Source organism: Lissotriton helveticus, chromosome 6, assembly GCF_964261635.1.
Source record: "Lissotriton helveticus chromosome 6, aLisHel1.1, whole genome shotgun sequence".
NCBI classification, from domain to species: Eukaryota; Metazoa; Chordata; class Amphibia; order Caudata; family Salamandridae; genus Lissotriton; species Lissotriton helveticus.
Window position 1 is genome coordinate 1435290958 of NC_136067.1, and position 15949 is coordinate 1435306906.

Below are 15949 nucleotides of genomic sequence, written 5' to 3' on the forward strand. Positions count from 1 at the left end.
ATGAGTAGAACACTTTAATGTCCGACGATCTCTCATGCACTTGTGCTGTATGTTCCTGATGACTTGCAAAAAGAAGTGACTGTTGTGAGTGACAGTAAAATCACGTAATATGTTTCCAAAGTGAAATGCAACTCCTTCTTCCTCTTTTGTGTGTATAGTTAGGTATTTAAAACCTCCACTAGCAGCAGCACCAAGATGAAGTCTAAGTACATGTCCATTTTGCAAAATGGGAGAGGGGAAAAAGAAGAGTATTGCACACACAGCAATTACAAAAACTTCAACCTGCACAGTCTTTCAAACCAAACAAGCACATACCATCAGCTGTATGGTGTCTTTGTACAAAGTGGCACCAAGTGACACTGAAACACATTGCAAATCACTACCAAACCACATAAACATGAAGAGGGAAACTTCAAAGATCCACCCACAGCACAATTAGACAAAACACACCCAATTTATCCACTCTCTTTAACTGTACAATAATGGCAGCTCCATGACTTTTTAAGAAGATGTGAGGCACATGGCCACCACAGCCAGCACAATAGAAAAAGGTCAGCAACAGGTGCAGTTCCTCCGTTTGAGCGTAGTAGATTGGCCCCACTCCCAAAAAAAATCCAAAGCCCGAGATGAAAAATGAAATGGTAATTCATTACATTTTATTTGTCATCCTCCCCAGCCATTTACTACTTTGGATATGTTGAGGAAAGAACTATGCATTCAAAGACCAACACCTCTATTCCAACATGGCCACCAGACAATCCTAAGAAGATCGAAGAACATCTGCCAAATCTGATTGTACACATCCTCTATTTGAGTACAATAAGATAATGGTTTACTGGCACAACTGGAGATAAGAGAAACGTTGCCAAAAGTTGACTGTGCCCTGTATGTGTTGACATACACTGGTCTAACAAAGGGTTTGGTTGAATAGGTTACTGTTAGACCTGGCATCCTTGATGTGGTTTCCCCAGTCTTTTTGTCTCTACCGCCTGTATTTTTGACTGTGTGCTGGATTTCTTTTTTGTTGGGTTAGGTACTCTGGGCACTTTGCCACTGCTGATCAGTGCTAACGTGCAAGTGTACCCTCAGTACATTTTGACTGTGATTGGTTATCCATAATTAGAATATTTGTTTTATTTGTAAGTCCTTTTGTTCCCTGGGCCTGTACATTTTTGAAGTTTCCACCTGGCAAAACTGTTTACATCGAGAAAAGAAAACTCTCAAAGTTAGAGTTTGTCTACTCCATACTAAAACAAATTGCCTAATGCAAAGGGAATTTCCTCCCAGTGGTTGGGTCCATCACACATTTTCCCTGCCGGTCACCACCATGCCTCTTATGAACATACTTTAATGTGTAATATCTAATGGAGAACTTAGGATGGACATTCACTTTTCTCATAGTATGTAATATTGCCCTCAAAGTATTTTTAAAGCTGGAAGTATTTCCAGTCTTTTACACGTGAGAATGTCATTGCTTAACCTGCATGTGAAATGATGGTACTTGCATCCAGTCGGGGAGTAAATCTCTTACCTTCATAGCCCCATTTCATCCCTGTTTTTTTGGTAAAGTGGTTGCTCTTTGACTTCTTTTTTCACACTTGGATAATTTCTACGGGAGACCATGTTGAAATAGAGAATGAGTTTAGGACTCAGTGAGAGCACTGAGATACATTTGTGGTTAGGAGAATGGCTTATCTGTCCATCATTCAGACTTATCATGATGTTGACTCCTTGTAAGCCTATGAATTTACATGTTTTGCCTGTTTACTATTCTAAGTAAAGTTTGGGATCTCCCGTAAGACTTTTGGGCAGAATGTCTAATCATTTTAGAGGATCAGCTTATATGCAACATCCTTGGACATTATCCTTTATTGGAAACCATGCAATGTGTTGGGTGTCACATGTGTAGAATTACTTTTGGAATTTGAAAATGAAGTAGGTGCAGGCTTTCTCTTTTGAGGGTTCAATTTCATGGCTGCACAGTTTGTGGCTGCAAATGGTGGTATTCGCTAATTTCCATTATGTTATGTCATGTTAATTGTGATTTCTAGAGCGCCTAATACCGGCAGGTCTCTAAGCACTGCAAGAAGATTAGCTATAGTCCCACGAGTGAATGTTAGCCCCTGAGTGGTCTATGTTATGCCCAGGCTTCTGTGAAGAGTAGAGCCTTCAGTTTCTTCCTGAATGGAAGGCGGACCACAGGTGGCCTGACAGCCTATTCCACAGGGATGGGAAGAGGAAATAAAAGGCTTGCCCTCCTTTAGTTGTGTAATTAAACCATGGGCAGGTTATTAGACCATCCATGGAAGACGTATGGGTGCGCCGGGGACGTGTTCCCCCAGGCGCTCTTTGATGTATCTTGGGGCCTGTCCATACAGGGCCTTATGGGCGATACAAAGACCCTTGAATCTAGCCCTCTGTTTGATGGGGAGCCAGTGCAGTTTTTGCAGCAGAGGAGAGGCCTGAGTGTATCTGGGGAGCTGAAAGATCAGCCTAGCAGCATCATTCATCACCACCTGGAGTATGGCAAGCAACTTGTCCGGTAATCCAATATAAAGCGCGTTACAGTAATCTAGTTGTGACATGATCAAGGCGGCCACCACAGTCCGCATGGTGGAGCAAGAAAGGAGGAGTGATCATTTCCTCAACTGCCTAAGCTGGCCCACACAGGTCCCGAACATGGTGGATACTTGGTTGGACAGTGAGAGTTTGGCATCTATTTTGATACCCAAGCTTTTCACCACCGGGGATGGAGTCAGAGTGTCTCTCAGCTCTTGGGCAAAAATTGGGTGGTTCATGGGTTGCTGTTTGTAGTAATGCCAATACCTCCGTTTTGTTGGGGTTTACCTTAAGTGAATTGGCTGTCATCCAGTTTACCACATATCTCATCTCAGTATGTCTTGCACCTGTGTGTGGGCTTGGTGGTGTTGTCAAGTTGTAGGATAATTTGTGTGTCATCTACGTAGTTAAACTCCTGGCAGTCCATCTGGGCCAAGTCCCTCACTTGTGGTCTGAGATATATGTTGAACAGAAGTGGGGACAGTGCAGACCCTTGCGGGACTCCACAGGTTATAGACCCCCTGTCGGACACACAATCACCCATCGTGCCCCCGAAGCCAATGTCCTGGATTCTTTTGAGGAGTTGCCAGTCGTTGACCATTTTGAACGCCGCGGAGAGGTCAAGGAGGACCAGAGTGCATAGCTTTTTGCTGTCAGCTGTGAGCCTGATTTCGTCCAGTACAGGCAGCATCACCAGCTCGATGCTACGGTTGGCTCTAAAGCCTGTCTGTCTGTCCCCAAGTAGTTGATGTTCTTCCAGAAACATCGATAAAGTTTGGAGATGGGCCTATAGTTCTTCATGTTGGTGGTGTCTGCTCCTATCTTTTTGAGTAGGGGGATTTCTCTATCTTACTTGAATTTCCTGGGGACCTTCCCTGTTTCTAGCGAGAGGTTAATCAGGAAAATGACTTCTCACTCAATCGCAGGGGGGCTCATTTGGAAATACTTGGAGGGCAATGAAGTGATCGATTCTATCCTGTTTTTATGTGGCTCTGCCCTCTCCGAGACATGCTGGTTAATGGGGGTATTGTCTATGTCTGCTAGGATGTCTTTTACTGTGTCTAAGAAGAAGGTCAGGAACTTGTTGCAGTGTTCCTGGCTGGTGGGAGCTTCTTGCATCTGCTTTTGGCTAAGCTCCTTCAGGATTTTGAAGGTTTCTTTTTGTTTATTGTCTTCCTCCATAATCCTATATTCATATAATTCAGCCTTTCTTCTGAGGTCAGCTTTTTTGTAGATGGTAAGTCTGGCCCTATACTCCGTGAGTGCCTGCGGCTCATAGGCTTTGCGCCACTGTCTTTTATAGTGACAGAGGGTCCGTTTTGGTCCCCTTAGCTCTTTGGTGAACCAGGGGGCACCTTCCCCTTGTTTTCCACTCCTATTCTTCTGGCTGGCACCACCTTGTTGATGGCTGTTACCAGTTGGTTGGAGATGGATTCACTCCTCTCTTCGAGATCCTCTTTCCAAGTATTACTTGGAGTGTTATCTCGCAAAGTGTCCACTCAATTTTGTTCCAGTTACACGCCATTTTCCATTTAGGACGAGGGTACTTCTAGCGGCTAGCTTGTGGGATCTGGTGGCTGATTAAGTAGTGGTCTGACCACCTACAGGTAGTCGCAGCCACCAGACCCACCTGTGGCTGAGTCGACCAGATGAGGTCTAAGGTGTGACCTTTCTCATGGGTGGGGGTCACCACAAGCTGTTGCATCCCCAGTGTGGACATAGTTTCCTCTAACTGTTGGGACTTTGCCTCTCTAGTTTGCTGGTCCCAAGGTGCAGTAATCAGTGGATGTACAATTTGCATTGATTCTCAGTTACACCCCCCCAGTGGGGAATTACAAGCGATTTGTGCATTTTCCATCATGTTCGAGTCAGCTCACACTGGATTTGTGCACTATTTACACTAAGGATTGGTTGCAAATTGTAGGGGAACACTTGCTTCTGGCACAATTTGCACCCAACTTGTTATTCTGGTGCGTGGGCGATGAATGCATTTTTCTCCTCTCTGTAACAGAATTGCCAGAGTTCCTCATCTTTGACCTCAATGCTTACTTGGAATCAATTCAGTTGTTATGGCTCTCGGACGTCCACAGAAGTTATAAAGATAAATCCTTCTCAGCTGAGGTCATTGTGGTCACCAGCACTATGCCTGCTTATAATAGCCTTACTGCCACCTTTTATAGTTTATTAGGAATATGCCTCCTTGCTTGCCCCGTGCCTACATGCCATGTATGAAGAGTCACTTTCCTCTGGAGTACTGCCTCCGTCTCTGAGCAAAGCACTCACCTCCATCCCTGTGTGAAGCACTCACAGTAACAATCTTTAAACCCACTAAGGATCCTCACTGCTGCGATTCATACCGCCCTCTGTCCATGATCAACATGGATAACATAATCCTCAGCAAACTCATTGCCTCACGTCTCCTCCCGATCCTGCCGAATATAGAAAGGCCAGAACAGGCAAGTTTTGACCAGGGCAGGTCAACGTCCTACAACTTCTGGACTTTTTTGCCCTCCTTCACACTATTAACCCAAGCCGTGCGTGGAGGCGGAATATTTCAATGCTACGAAGGTGTTCAATTCTATTGAACGGCCATGCTTCTTTGCATTGCTGATGAACCTCGGACTGAGTCCTAAATTATTCAAACTAATCGGCTTGCTGTATTCCCGACTGGTGGCCCGGCTGCGAGTAAACGAAGGGATCTCAGCCCCCTTCCCACGATGAGGGACACTTTTCAGGGATGCTCTTTATCTCTTATACTTTTTGCAATTGTGATGGAGATGCTGGCGGCACAGCTGCAGCATCATCACGCCCATCATGGACCTGCATTCACCACTCATTGAATCCTTGTAGCAATGTATGCAAACAACACCACTCAATATGGCAGGGATCCACATGTTCACTTAAACCCCCTCATCAAGGAATTCACCTAATTTGGGGCTTGTTACCTGGGAGAAGTTGATTATTTTCCCACTAACTGACTGGACGTGATCTTTCCCCTCAGAATTCCTGATTGCCTCGGCGAATGGCCCCAGTAAATACCTTGGCATATGGCTCAGCAGGGATGTCGGTGACATGTAGAAATCCAACTATGGACACCTGCTTACATGGCTAGATGAGCAAATTGAGTGGTGCGGAACTCTCGTTATCACTAACTGGATGCCTGCACCTTGTTAAAATAGTAATCTTTCCCAAATTGCTTTATTTTTATTCATTAACTTGTCACTCCCACTTTACTTCAATTGACAACTTAGGGCGTGTCTCATGTCTCTTGCATGGGCGGGTGGACAACCATGAATTTCCTGGGAGATTATTATGCTTCCTTTGGAACAAGGAGGATTAGATGCTCCTGAACTGGACCTATATTACTTGAGTGCTTAGGAACAGTTTGCACACCATTGGGTTTTTCCAACACCATGTCTTGCCCACTCAGCTTCTGACAATGATCATGCAGCACAATGCCCTCTCCAGATGGAAATATTTCTAGACCCTAAACGCCCAAGGGCAGTAATTAACACAGTGCCCTGCATGGTATGGGCAGGGAATGAGCTTAGACCCAGGGACTGTGCTGAGCATCTTTTCACCCCATCAGTGCCACTCATTGGGGATCTTTCCTACCCCTATTAACCTAGATCCCGTAACCTGATTGAGTAAATTACAATTCACTTCTATGGGCTCAATCTAACCTGATGGTACTTTTATGTCACCACAAGTGTTGTAGGATGCAGATGTTACCCTACTAGACACTTTCACATACTATCAATTATGTGCAGCGACCCATGTGATACATACCTCATTCCCAGATGCCTGCCTATATTTCAAGTGCTGGAAGAGGGTCTTAATACTCCATCTCCCTGCTAGCAGATAATGTGACTATTCGCTGGGATGCAGAGCTCTGCGCCAATACGTATCCTGGTAAGCAGTGGCACATGGGATGCAGACATATAGCCCCCCCTCTCACGGATGAACAGTGGTGGTGCTGTTGCATTCAGGCTCACATGCTTTCCCCTAACTATAGGCTATACCCGCCTTTTACATTTTAAATATCTCCACCATCTCTACCACGCTCCGTAGAGGCTGCTGAGAATGGGCTTGATTGCGGATGTGTACTGTGTGCGCTGCTCGGCACCCAGCCCTGGCTTTTTGCATCTTGCCTGGCACTTTCTGGTCATGCTGACCTATTGGGCTGAGATACTTGTGATGTTTGCTGACATTATGGAACATGCCCTAGGGCACACTCTTCGGGTTGCACTGTTAGAATAGGTAAAAGAGGTTCCCTCTGAGGTGTGTAAATTTACAGCACTCCTTCTATTGCTTGCCAAGCACAGGGTTGCGATGAGATGGGGCTGGCGCGCTCTGCCGTTTGTGGCTGACTGGCTCAAAGACACAGTGTATTGTCAGGAGCATTAGTGCCTTTTGGAAACTAATGCTGGTGTGCTCCTGCCCTAGGGGTATTTGGACTGCCCTTAAATTGTATCTTTGTGCCCAGATGAACACAGTAGAACAAGGGCAAAATATTGCCTAGGCAACACACTTGGCATCCGGAGATGCTGGATAATCCCTACTTTGCTAACTCCTGAATATGGCTGGTGATTATTGCCTACTACTGCATGCCACTGCCTTGAATGTCAGAGTACCCTGATTGCAAATGCTTCATCGTGCTACTGCTGAGTGACCATTTTGCTATACTCCTTGATACCACCTCCCCTTTTTTCTTATTAACAGCAAAATGTGGACCATCTTGATGTACAACTGATCCAGTTATATCAACTTACATTATGATTACTGTAACATGTATAATTCTGTGATGTTTAAAACTTAAAAAAAAGAATTTAAAAATCACAAACTTTTTATCCCGTTTTAGGCTCAGACTGGATTAGCGGCCTAAATATGCAAAAGACCGCACTGTTAAATAGATTCTCTAGGGGTGTTGAAAAAGATGATATTGCCTGCGAATAGTATTCAGTTTAATCACTAAGCTATAAAGCGGATTACTTTCTTTGTTAGTTGTGTTCTTTAAGCTGAAATGAGAGCATGCCCCCTAATTTCTGAAAAAAGTCTCCATATGAGTGTCAATAGCAAACACTGCCAATATGTTGCAAATTTCAAGAAGCAACCAAGAGGTGAAAGGTTAAGGAGGACTGCGCTAATAGACAGATTTCACCAGCCCACTGGCTGAATGAGCAAATAGTCAATATCCTCAGGATGACTCAGTGTTATGGAGATGGAGCCACCCTCAAAAATTAGCACTGTCCTTCACATCTGGGACTTCGATTGTCTTCCTTGACCACATCCACCTCTCTGGGCTCATCTCCCACCACAAACACTTCTTTCTGCAGCAACATCTAAAGAGGTGGTGTTTAAGTTTTTCAGAACTTTTTTGGGCAACAATCTTGCCACATCTTAAAGGTCCAAGGTTGGTTTAAGGCAGGTGTTCCGACTGCAGGACATCTGATTCACTTGTGTTTATCAATTACGGTAAACACATGAACTTTTGGAGATCTGAGAAGAGAATATCATAAGGAGTCCATCACACTAGCCCCCTCATGGGTCAGTTCCTCAGAGTGGCAAGTAGAAGGGCATTTCCCTGGTGCAAAATCTGAAGTTTTGACTTATTTTGTTGTGGGAGCTGCAGGATCCTCAAAAGAACGTTTCAAATTAACAATTGTAGCTTTTTTGTCACTCTTTCTTGTTTTTCTGATCCTGGAATACTGATCCTGACTGCACTCACCCGATGCCTGTCGTCTTCTTCCTTTGTAGCACTCAGTGAAATGTTTTACAACACTGAGCACCATTGATCCTGGTGCTTTGAGCATCGCCTTTGGAAGTTTGTAAAGGATTCTTGGGGGTTACAAACCTTTACTGTGGCGCGATGGAAATTTGAAAACACACAGGCGGGAAAACATACAATATTTGTCTTCAACAGCTGAAAATCATCAATACAAATAATTTTTTTATTGCTGTGAAACATAGATGCATCTATCAAATAATGGGCCTGTGACATATACACTACTAAATCAGCACATTACGATATTCACTTACCTGTCATACGTTTGGTGGTGTTGTGAGTGTTTGCTGATAGGACATTCACGCCCATTCCCATTGCCCAGGCCGAGTGGAATTCAACAGCTGTCAGGTGTGGTAGAACATTCATCCAGGCAGTCGGGAACAAAATCGTATCCACAGACAGATCAACCACCAGTGCAATTGCAGGATCATAGAAGAGTATGTCAAAACACGTGAAAATGCCAAACTTCCCAAAAGGTGTGTTGAATGTCACAAACTCGGGTTCCTTTGGTGTATCAAACTGAACTTCTCCTTGGAAGAGGTGGTACTGCAATTACAAACAAAATATATTCTTTTATTATTGCTCAATATGAAACATGTTTCAAGTGTTAGTAAAATTAACAGCGATTGGCCATGTCTTTCGAAATGGCCATCCCCTCAGACTAGACATTACATCCTATGCCTGTGCTATGCACGTATAATCTTACCACTTTATTATAGTGCACCGAAATCTGTAACTTGCCCTCATTTAACGATTCAGGTCTTCCAATTCATTGCCTGTCCCCGTAGCATGGCCATGATCCTGAACTGATTGCATTGTATGTTTGCTGCTATGACCATCTGTTAGAGTTGTCAAAAGACAACAATGTTACTATCTGTTGATCTTTACCGAAGACATAATAATAATAATAATAAGGGAGTTTTATAAAGCGCCTGGTTACGCTCAGATGGCGTGTCCCCGCGCTAAGACAGATGAACTAATGCCGGCAGGCCGCAGGGTCTGCTTCGTGACTGTATATAGAGGTGTGTTTTCAACTTCTTCCTGAAGCCGGGCTCAGATGGCTCCAGGCGAAGGTCCAGAGGTAAGGCATTCCAGCTCTTCGCCGCCAGGTAGCGAAAAGATCTACCTCCCATGCGAGCCCTTTTTATCCTAGGGACCTTTAGGCCTCCATAGGAGGAGCGAAGGGCGCGCGTGGGCGCATATCTGGAGACCAGACTCTGGAGCGGTGCTGGTGCCTTCCCAGTAGGGATTCGATGGCAAGTACAAAGGGCCTTAAACTCGACCCTGCTCCTTACTGGGAGCCAGTGAAGGGTCTGAAGGGCAGCTTTGGAAGCGGATCTTTTGGGGAATTTCAGAATGAGGCAGGCTGCCGCATTCTGCAACACCTGAAGGCGATTTATTGCCTTACTGGATGCTCCCAAATACAGCAAATTGCCGTAGTCCAGGCGCGATGTGACGAGGGCATGCACCAGCGTCCTACGGGTTGACATAGGAAGGAGATCTAAAACCTTCCGTAGACTTTTTAGAACGCTGAAGCAGACACCCACCACACGGCCTGAGAATCCTACTGCACAATGGAGGTGCCGACAGGTTGTTTGGATTGTGTAGCAGAGGATCAAGTGAACTTGCATTTTTTTACTGAAGAAGAAATACATTTGCGATCTGTCTGGCACTACTTTTGGCCCCAATGAGGTTGAAGTGAATTAGTGTGCCTGTAATGGCCAGAGTATGTTTAATTTCCGGGTTTGTAAGCTTTGTATTATGGGAAGATGGTTGAGGAGACAAGCATTATTAGAAAGTTCAAGCATAGTGGCTAAACTATTCACTATCAAAAGGGTTGGACTGGGACAGAAAATAGGCTGAGCGCTCAAAATCAGAAGCATTTGTAAATGTATTAGGCTTCGCCTATGTGATTAATAATAAGATTTTTTGCTGTAAGTTGTAGCTTTCTGAGTAGTTGTACAATATAAGTTACAGAAAGTCTGTTAAAATGTTATGACTTGTTTATGTACTAAAAGGCAATGTATTGTGCTGTTACTAGTGGTATTATAAAGTGGGGAGATTGGCTAAATGGTGGAGGACAAAGATAGGAAAACATGTACCTGATAAGTAGGCTTGAAAGTGGTGCAGCATTGGTGAGACAAGGTAAAGGGTGGATGAAAAACCATACAGTTACAGAGTAAGTGCTGTTTTTGTAAATCCAAAAAACAAGATTACGTAAGCTAGATGAATAGGTGTTGTTTGGTTATTGTCCATTGTTGAGTTAAACAAATGAAAATTAACTTTACATTTTTCAAATGAGCATTTAATCAGTTGCGCAATATAAGTGCAACACACCGAAAAATAGATTATTGTTTAATTGAGATGAGCTATTTTATTGTATTACAGATTTGACTTACAATCTTTTTTTTAAAATTTTGCACTGCATGTTTTCTTTTATTATTGTGAAAACAAGTAAACATGAACATGCACTCTGAAGCAATAATGCGCATATAGTAAATATTTTCACTTGCAATGTCATTAGCATTGTGTTACTAATGGTGTACAGTTTACTTTTATTTAAACAATACACTGTGATATTTTCAAGTACTGTGCTATATTCTTTGAAGTTTGTATGTTGTAACAAATACTGCATTTTCTTTCATGGCATTTGTTATAATATGTCGTGGTAACACTGCACCTGCAGCACCATTGAACTCATGACCCTAGTGCCTTCAAATAACTTCACTTTAAGAATGTGGAGTTGGTGCAGTTGGTGTTCTTTATATTATATAACAATCAAAATACAGGAAGCTTTATAAGTTACTTTGGACATCTCAAACACTTTTTAGCAATTATTAAGTTAACATACCACGCGTAAAGCAAGCTAAGTTAGACAAAGCATTGACTGTTTTAAGAATGTGCAGTTGATGTTCTTTACATGTCTAACAATGACAATACAGGAGGCTGTTTAAATTACTTTGGAGAACTGAAACCCTTTTTAGCATATAATAAGTTAAAATACCATGTGTTAAAAGTATGCAAATACATTTTAATGCATTTTACTTCCACGGAAAGATGAATGGCAAATTTCTCACCATTAGGAAATAACCCCTGCTTTAGTTTATAGAATATCGCTCAATTACCACGTTGCTTATTCATATGACCAACGGAAAATACAGCAAACTATATAACATGTTTTTGGTGTTAGAACAATAGTACAATCTGCATAAGTAAAGGTCAGTCTGAAAAAAAGCCAGTCTTACCACCTACCTGCTTACTAAGCTAAACGCTCAATGTTGAAAAAGTGGAAAACTCACACCAAAAAAGAAAAACATTTTATTTTATTTTAAAGTATTCCAAAATAATAGATACCTTCCGAAAAAAGAACAGCAGCACAAATCCCATACAGTCACCAAACATGCTTGCTGACAAAGACAAGTTTGGACACAATGCGACAAAAATTCACAGCAAAGGTAATTTTTGAATTCACCACTCTTGAAACTATACAGCCTCCCTTCTCAGCCATTAGAAGAAACAGGCTGCAATTAGAAAACTCGAGGAATCCTTTTGGAACAGGCACATGACTGTGTTTCCAATCCAAGAAACTGTGGCAGTTGTCCGGCACTGTAATATTATACAGAAACTGTCCCAACGGATTAAGGGGATTAAAACATCCCTTCAGAGCACCAGGGAGAGTGCTCATGTAAAGCACTGCAATCACTTCATTACAGTTTACGCTACATAATGCGCCAACAACAAACACATGATACAGAAAAAAGCAATTATATTAGCCACAAACACATGACACCAAAAAAAATTCAATTTTATTAGTGGAACAATATAATGAAGAATGTTAACATTTGTTAAAAGTTAAACCACTAAAGCAAAGTTAAACAAGCAGGTTTTAAAAGCGGGCAGCCAGGAGAAGATAAGTATCAGTAAACAGTCAAAGCTGTGCAGCCTTAATGTAAGTAAAAAAGTTACAAAAACTTCAGTGCCCGGTGCCACTGCGCCTGCTGCACCATTCACATCCTGATCCTAGTGCCTGCAAGATAAATGCACTTGCGACGGCTTAGTTGTAAAATATAGCAATAGTCAGTGTTTAGTGGAGTCCCTAGAGCTGTTGACCCCGGTGCTAATGCACATGCTGTACCATTTAAATCAAGCCCCTATTAACTGAAAAGCAACTGCAATCGTGAAGCCAGCTGTGTGTTTCCAATTTCTTCCTCTGAAATGTGAATGTTTTGGTTTTGGTGAGAGTAATGGTTAGCCCATTATTCTGTGAGTATTCCGCAGTTACGTCCAGGAGTCTCTGTAGTCCCAGTATTGGTCTGATTATCAGAACTAAATCGTCTTCATACAAAAGGTTTGATGTTATGAAGCCACCCAATTTAGGTGCATGACTATTTACTGTGTTTAATAGAGGTGGTAGATCCACGAGAAACAAATTAAAGAGCTCTAGTGCAGTGACACATCCCTGTTTTAGCACGTCTGCTGTTGTTATCTGCCTAGACAGGCGAGAGCTATTTCCAAGTTTTATCCTTTTCCATGTGTCAATATGGACCTTTTGCAGAACTTTTAGAAGATCATTTGGTATTTTCCAGAATGCTAATTTTTGCCATAAAATGTACCGTTCACCTTACCGAAGGCTGATTTATAATCCATGAAGCACAGGTGGACCAGCTGTTTACATGGTATTGCAAAGTCATTTAATAGGATAAGGGCCATGAAGTTTGCTATGGCCCCTCTTTCCTTAGTGAACCCTGTCTGGTTTGGTGGAATTATGTAGTGTTTCCTTGCCCATTGCTGCAACTATTCCAAAACAAGACCAACAAAATATTTTGCTTCACTGTAGATTAGTGCTACCAGACAGTAGTTCTCAGGCTTGTTTTTGTTTCCTCCCCCTTAAATATTGGCGAGATCAATCAGCCATTCCATGATGCGGGGACTCTACCACAGTTTAGGATCGATTTCATAAGAGACTCTATCCTCTCTACCAAATACATTTTTTTTCTTCTTTAAAGATTGCAGGTGCAATCCCATTTGGACCTGGTGCTCCCTCTCTTCGGCCCTTTGAATTCTGCCTCTGGATGTTCTGTATGTTGATTGCAGATGGGAGATTGGCTCGCCTTCTGGAGTTGATAACTGTGGCAGCAATTTTGTCCTGGGATTTTAGCCGGAAATGTTTATTTGAAATTTGGTCCTGTTGTCCTATTGGTGTACTCATCTTTCTGTTTGTGTGAGTTTTGGCCCTTGCATGGAAATTAGTTTTTAAGAAGCTAACCCAAGTGCCTTCTGAGATGTTTGAGCTTGGTTCTTACAACATTGATTTATTGATGTTGCTTATTGTTCGTCAAAAGTGTGCAGAGTTATTTCTTTTGGCTTCATAAAGTAATTTAGCCCAGAAGGTTTTTGGGGGGTTTTCTGAATTTCCCATTTCAGCTTTTTAAAGATTTTCTTTGCTTTCCTTAGTTCATGCTAGATGCTCAAATTGTTTGGGCTTTCATCATTTGTCCACAATTGGTTTACCTGGCTTTTTTTGCTGTGATATAGTGACTTCTCTTTAAGGTCGCCTGGGAATAAGTGCTTACTCCTGGGCCTATTTGACGATTTACTACTGAGGTTGCAAAGAGTGCCGCATATTCCCACTGTGAAGGACTCCCATTTTGTTACTGGGTCTAGCTTCTCATCAATAGTGAGAAATAGTCTATTTGCCCTCTGAACAAGAGTTGGTAGGGAGTCTGTCAGCCATCTTATTGTCTTATATAGAGTTGTGTATATAGCTATCACCCGGACTTTGACGCTCATGTTCTAATGGTGTAAATATTAAGGTTAGCTCGTATGGGCAGTGGTCCCTGTCAATCCTCTCTCCCAGTGCATACGAAGATACTTGTTGCATTAGAGATATGTCGATCAATGTATAATCAATCAAGGATGCTCCAGTTTTTGAGTAATATGATAGTCCCAGTGGTTAGTCTTCAGCAAAGCGTCCGTTTAGGTCCCTGAGCCCGAGATGTTCAAGGTTACCAATTAGCAGTTAGCCTTTCTTGTCTATTCTGTGCTTGTGCTTTCTCGAGATTTCTTGATGCTGTGCACCTCAAGCTTCATTTTGTGCACAAAGGACTTCATTTGATGAAGGGGCACCCAGTAGAGTCATATTGAAGTCCCCTGTAATAGGAGGGAACTGGTCCCTCATTCAAATTTAGGTTCATAAGTTTGTCTATCAGAGCTTTGGAGAGTTTTAGTCCTGACGTCTTGCTATGGTGGATGTGTACGTTAACTATTACTATTATGAACAATTGACCGTTTGATGTTTTTACGGGTACTTCCACAATTTGCTGGCTTCTTGTTTGTTTTCTAGCTTTATGTCTTCCATGTGGATGGAGGTTGATAGATTATTTACTAGACCCCATTTTAGGTGGTCCTGCTTTGAGCTTTAGTCGCTGGAGAAAGAAGTTTAAAAAACCTTCCTGTGGCACTGATTCATTTGCCCAGATTTCTTGTAGCAGCACCACATGGAACTTAAACAAGTATTGTCTAAAAAGGGGGTTGTGTTGTTTACTCACTAGCCTGTTTATGTTCCAGGAGCAAATCTTTATTGTGTTTTTTACCTGCCATTTGTGTGTTGTCTTTGTCATTTCAGTTTTTTTGTTGTGTTAAGTGTAACACCTAGCCATCCCCATTGTGGTTCGATGATGTTACATTGTGAGGGTGCCAATTGATTGACCTCTCCCTGGTTTGATTTGTGTTCCAGAGATTTAATTCTGGCATGTCATAGCACTGAATATACCTTTTGCTTTCCCATGTTTATTCTGGGAGGTTGTTTATGGGTGAACTCCAGTGGGTGGGGATACCCGGATGTCTTGGGTTCGTATATCAATATGCCCCAGAGTTGGATGGTCTCTGCTTCCTTTATTAATTTTTGGGCTAGTTCGCCCATCCTCCATGTAACTCGAGTATACTAACTATGATGTCCAGGCTCAGGCTTTATGAACTCTATAGATAGGATATCCTTTGTTGTGACAAGCCCTACAGATGGAATTAGATCTATAAGCCTCAAGGTTTTTCCTATTTTTGATATATCAAAGAGGCCTTTTAAAATATATTCCGGGCAAAGAAGTGTAATTGTCCGGGCTATTTCCTGTATGGCCAGGTCTACCATTAACAGTGTAAGGGGCGTCTTGCTAAGAACAACTTCCGAGGGAGCCTTTTATCTTTTGGTTGATGAGGTTTTATTTGAGCAAGTGGTCTGTTCTTCTAGTTTTCCGGGGTCTTGTTGTAATGACAACAGTTGATATGGTTGGTTTAATATTGAAACTTTTATTGTGTTTAAATTGTTTTTTTGTACTGGTTAATTTCCTGCACTGTTAATGACTTCCCTGCAGGTTCTCTTTTCCTCAGATGCTCCTGTTCCTATAATTTTTTTATCGTAAATTTGAACGACCCCTTTTTGGGAAACCTGTGGCCAGAGGTTTCTGTTTCATGATCTATATAGGAGCGTAGAATCAGAGAGATGCGGCTGTGTGCTTACTGCCGCCGCACCACACTCGATCTGTTTAATTTCCTTTTGGTTTTTCTGTTGATACCAGGGCTGATTGCCCACTGAAGTAGAGGGGAGATGAG

General features: G+C 42.5%; 1 protein-coding gene across 1 annotated transcript in view; it reads right to left on the bottom strand.

Moving 5' to 3' along the window:
- VNN1 (vanin 1) overlaps positions 1 to 15949 on the bottom strand; it is a 312746-nt gene that overhangs the window by 164102 nt on the left and 132695 nt on the right. The window contains exon 4 of the mRNA XM_078649224.1: positions 8599 to 8890. Within this exon, the coding sequence (XP_078505350.1) occupies positions 8599 to 8890 (292 nt within the window). The remainder of the gene's footprint in view (positions 1 to 8598; positions 8891 to 15949) is intronic.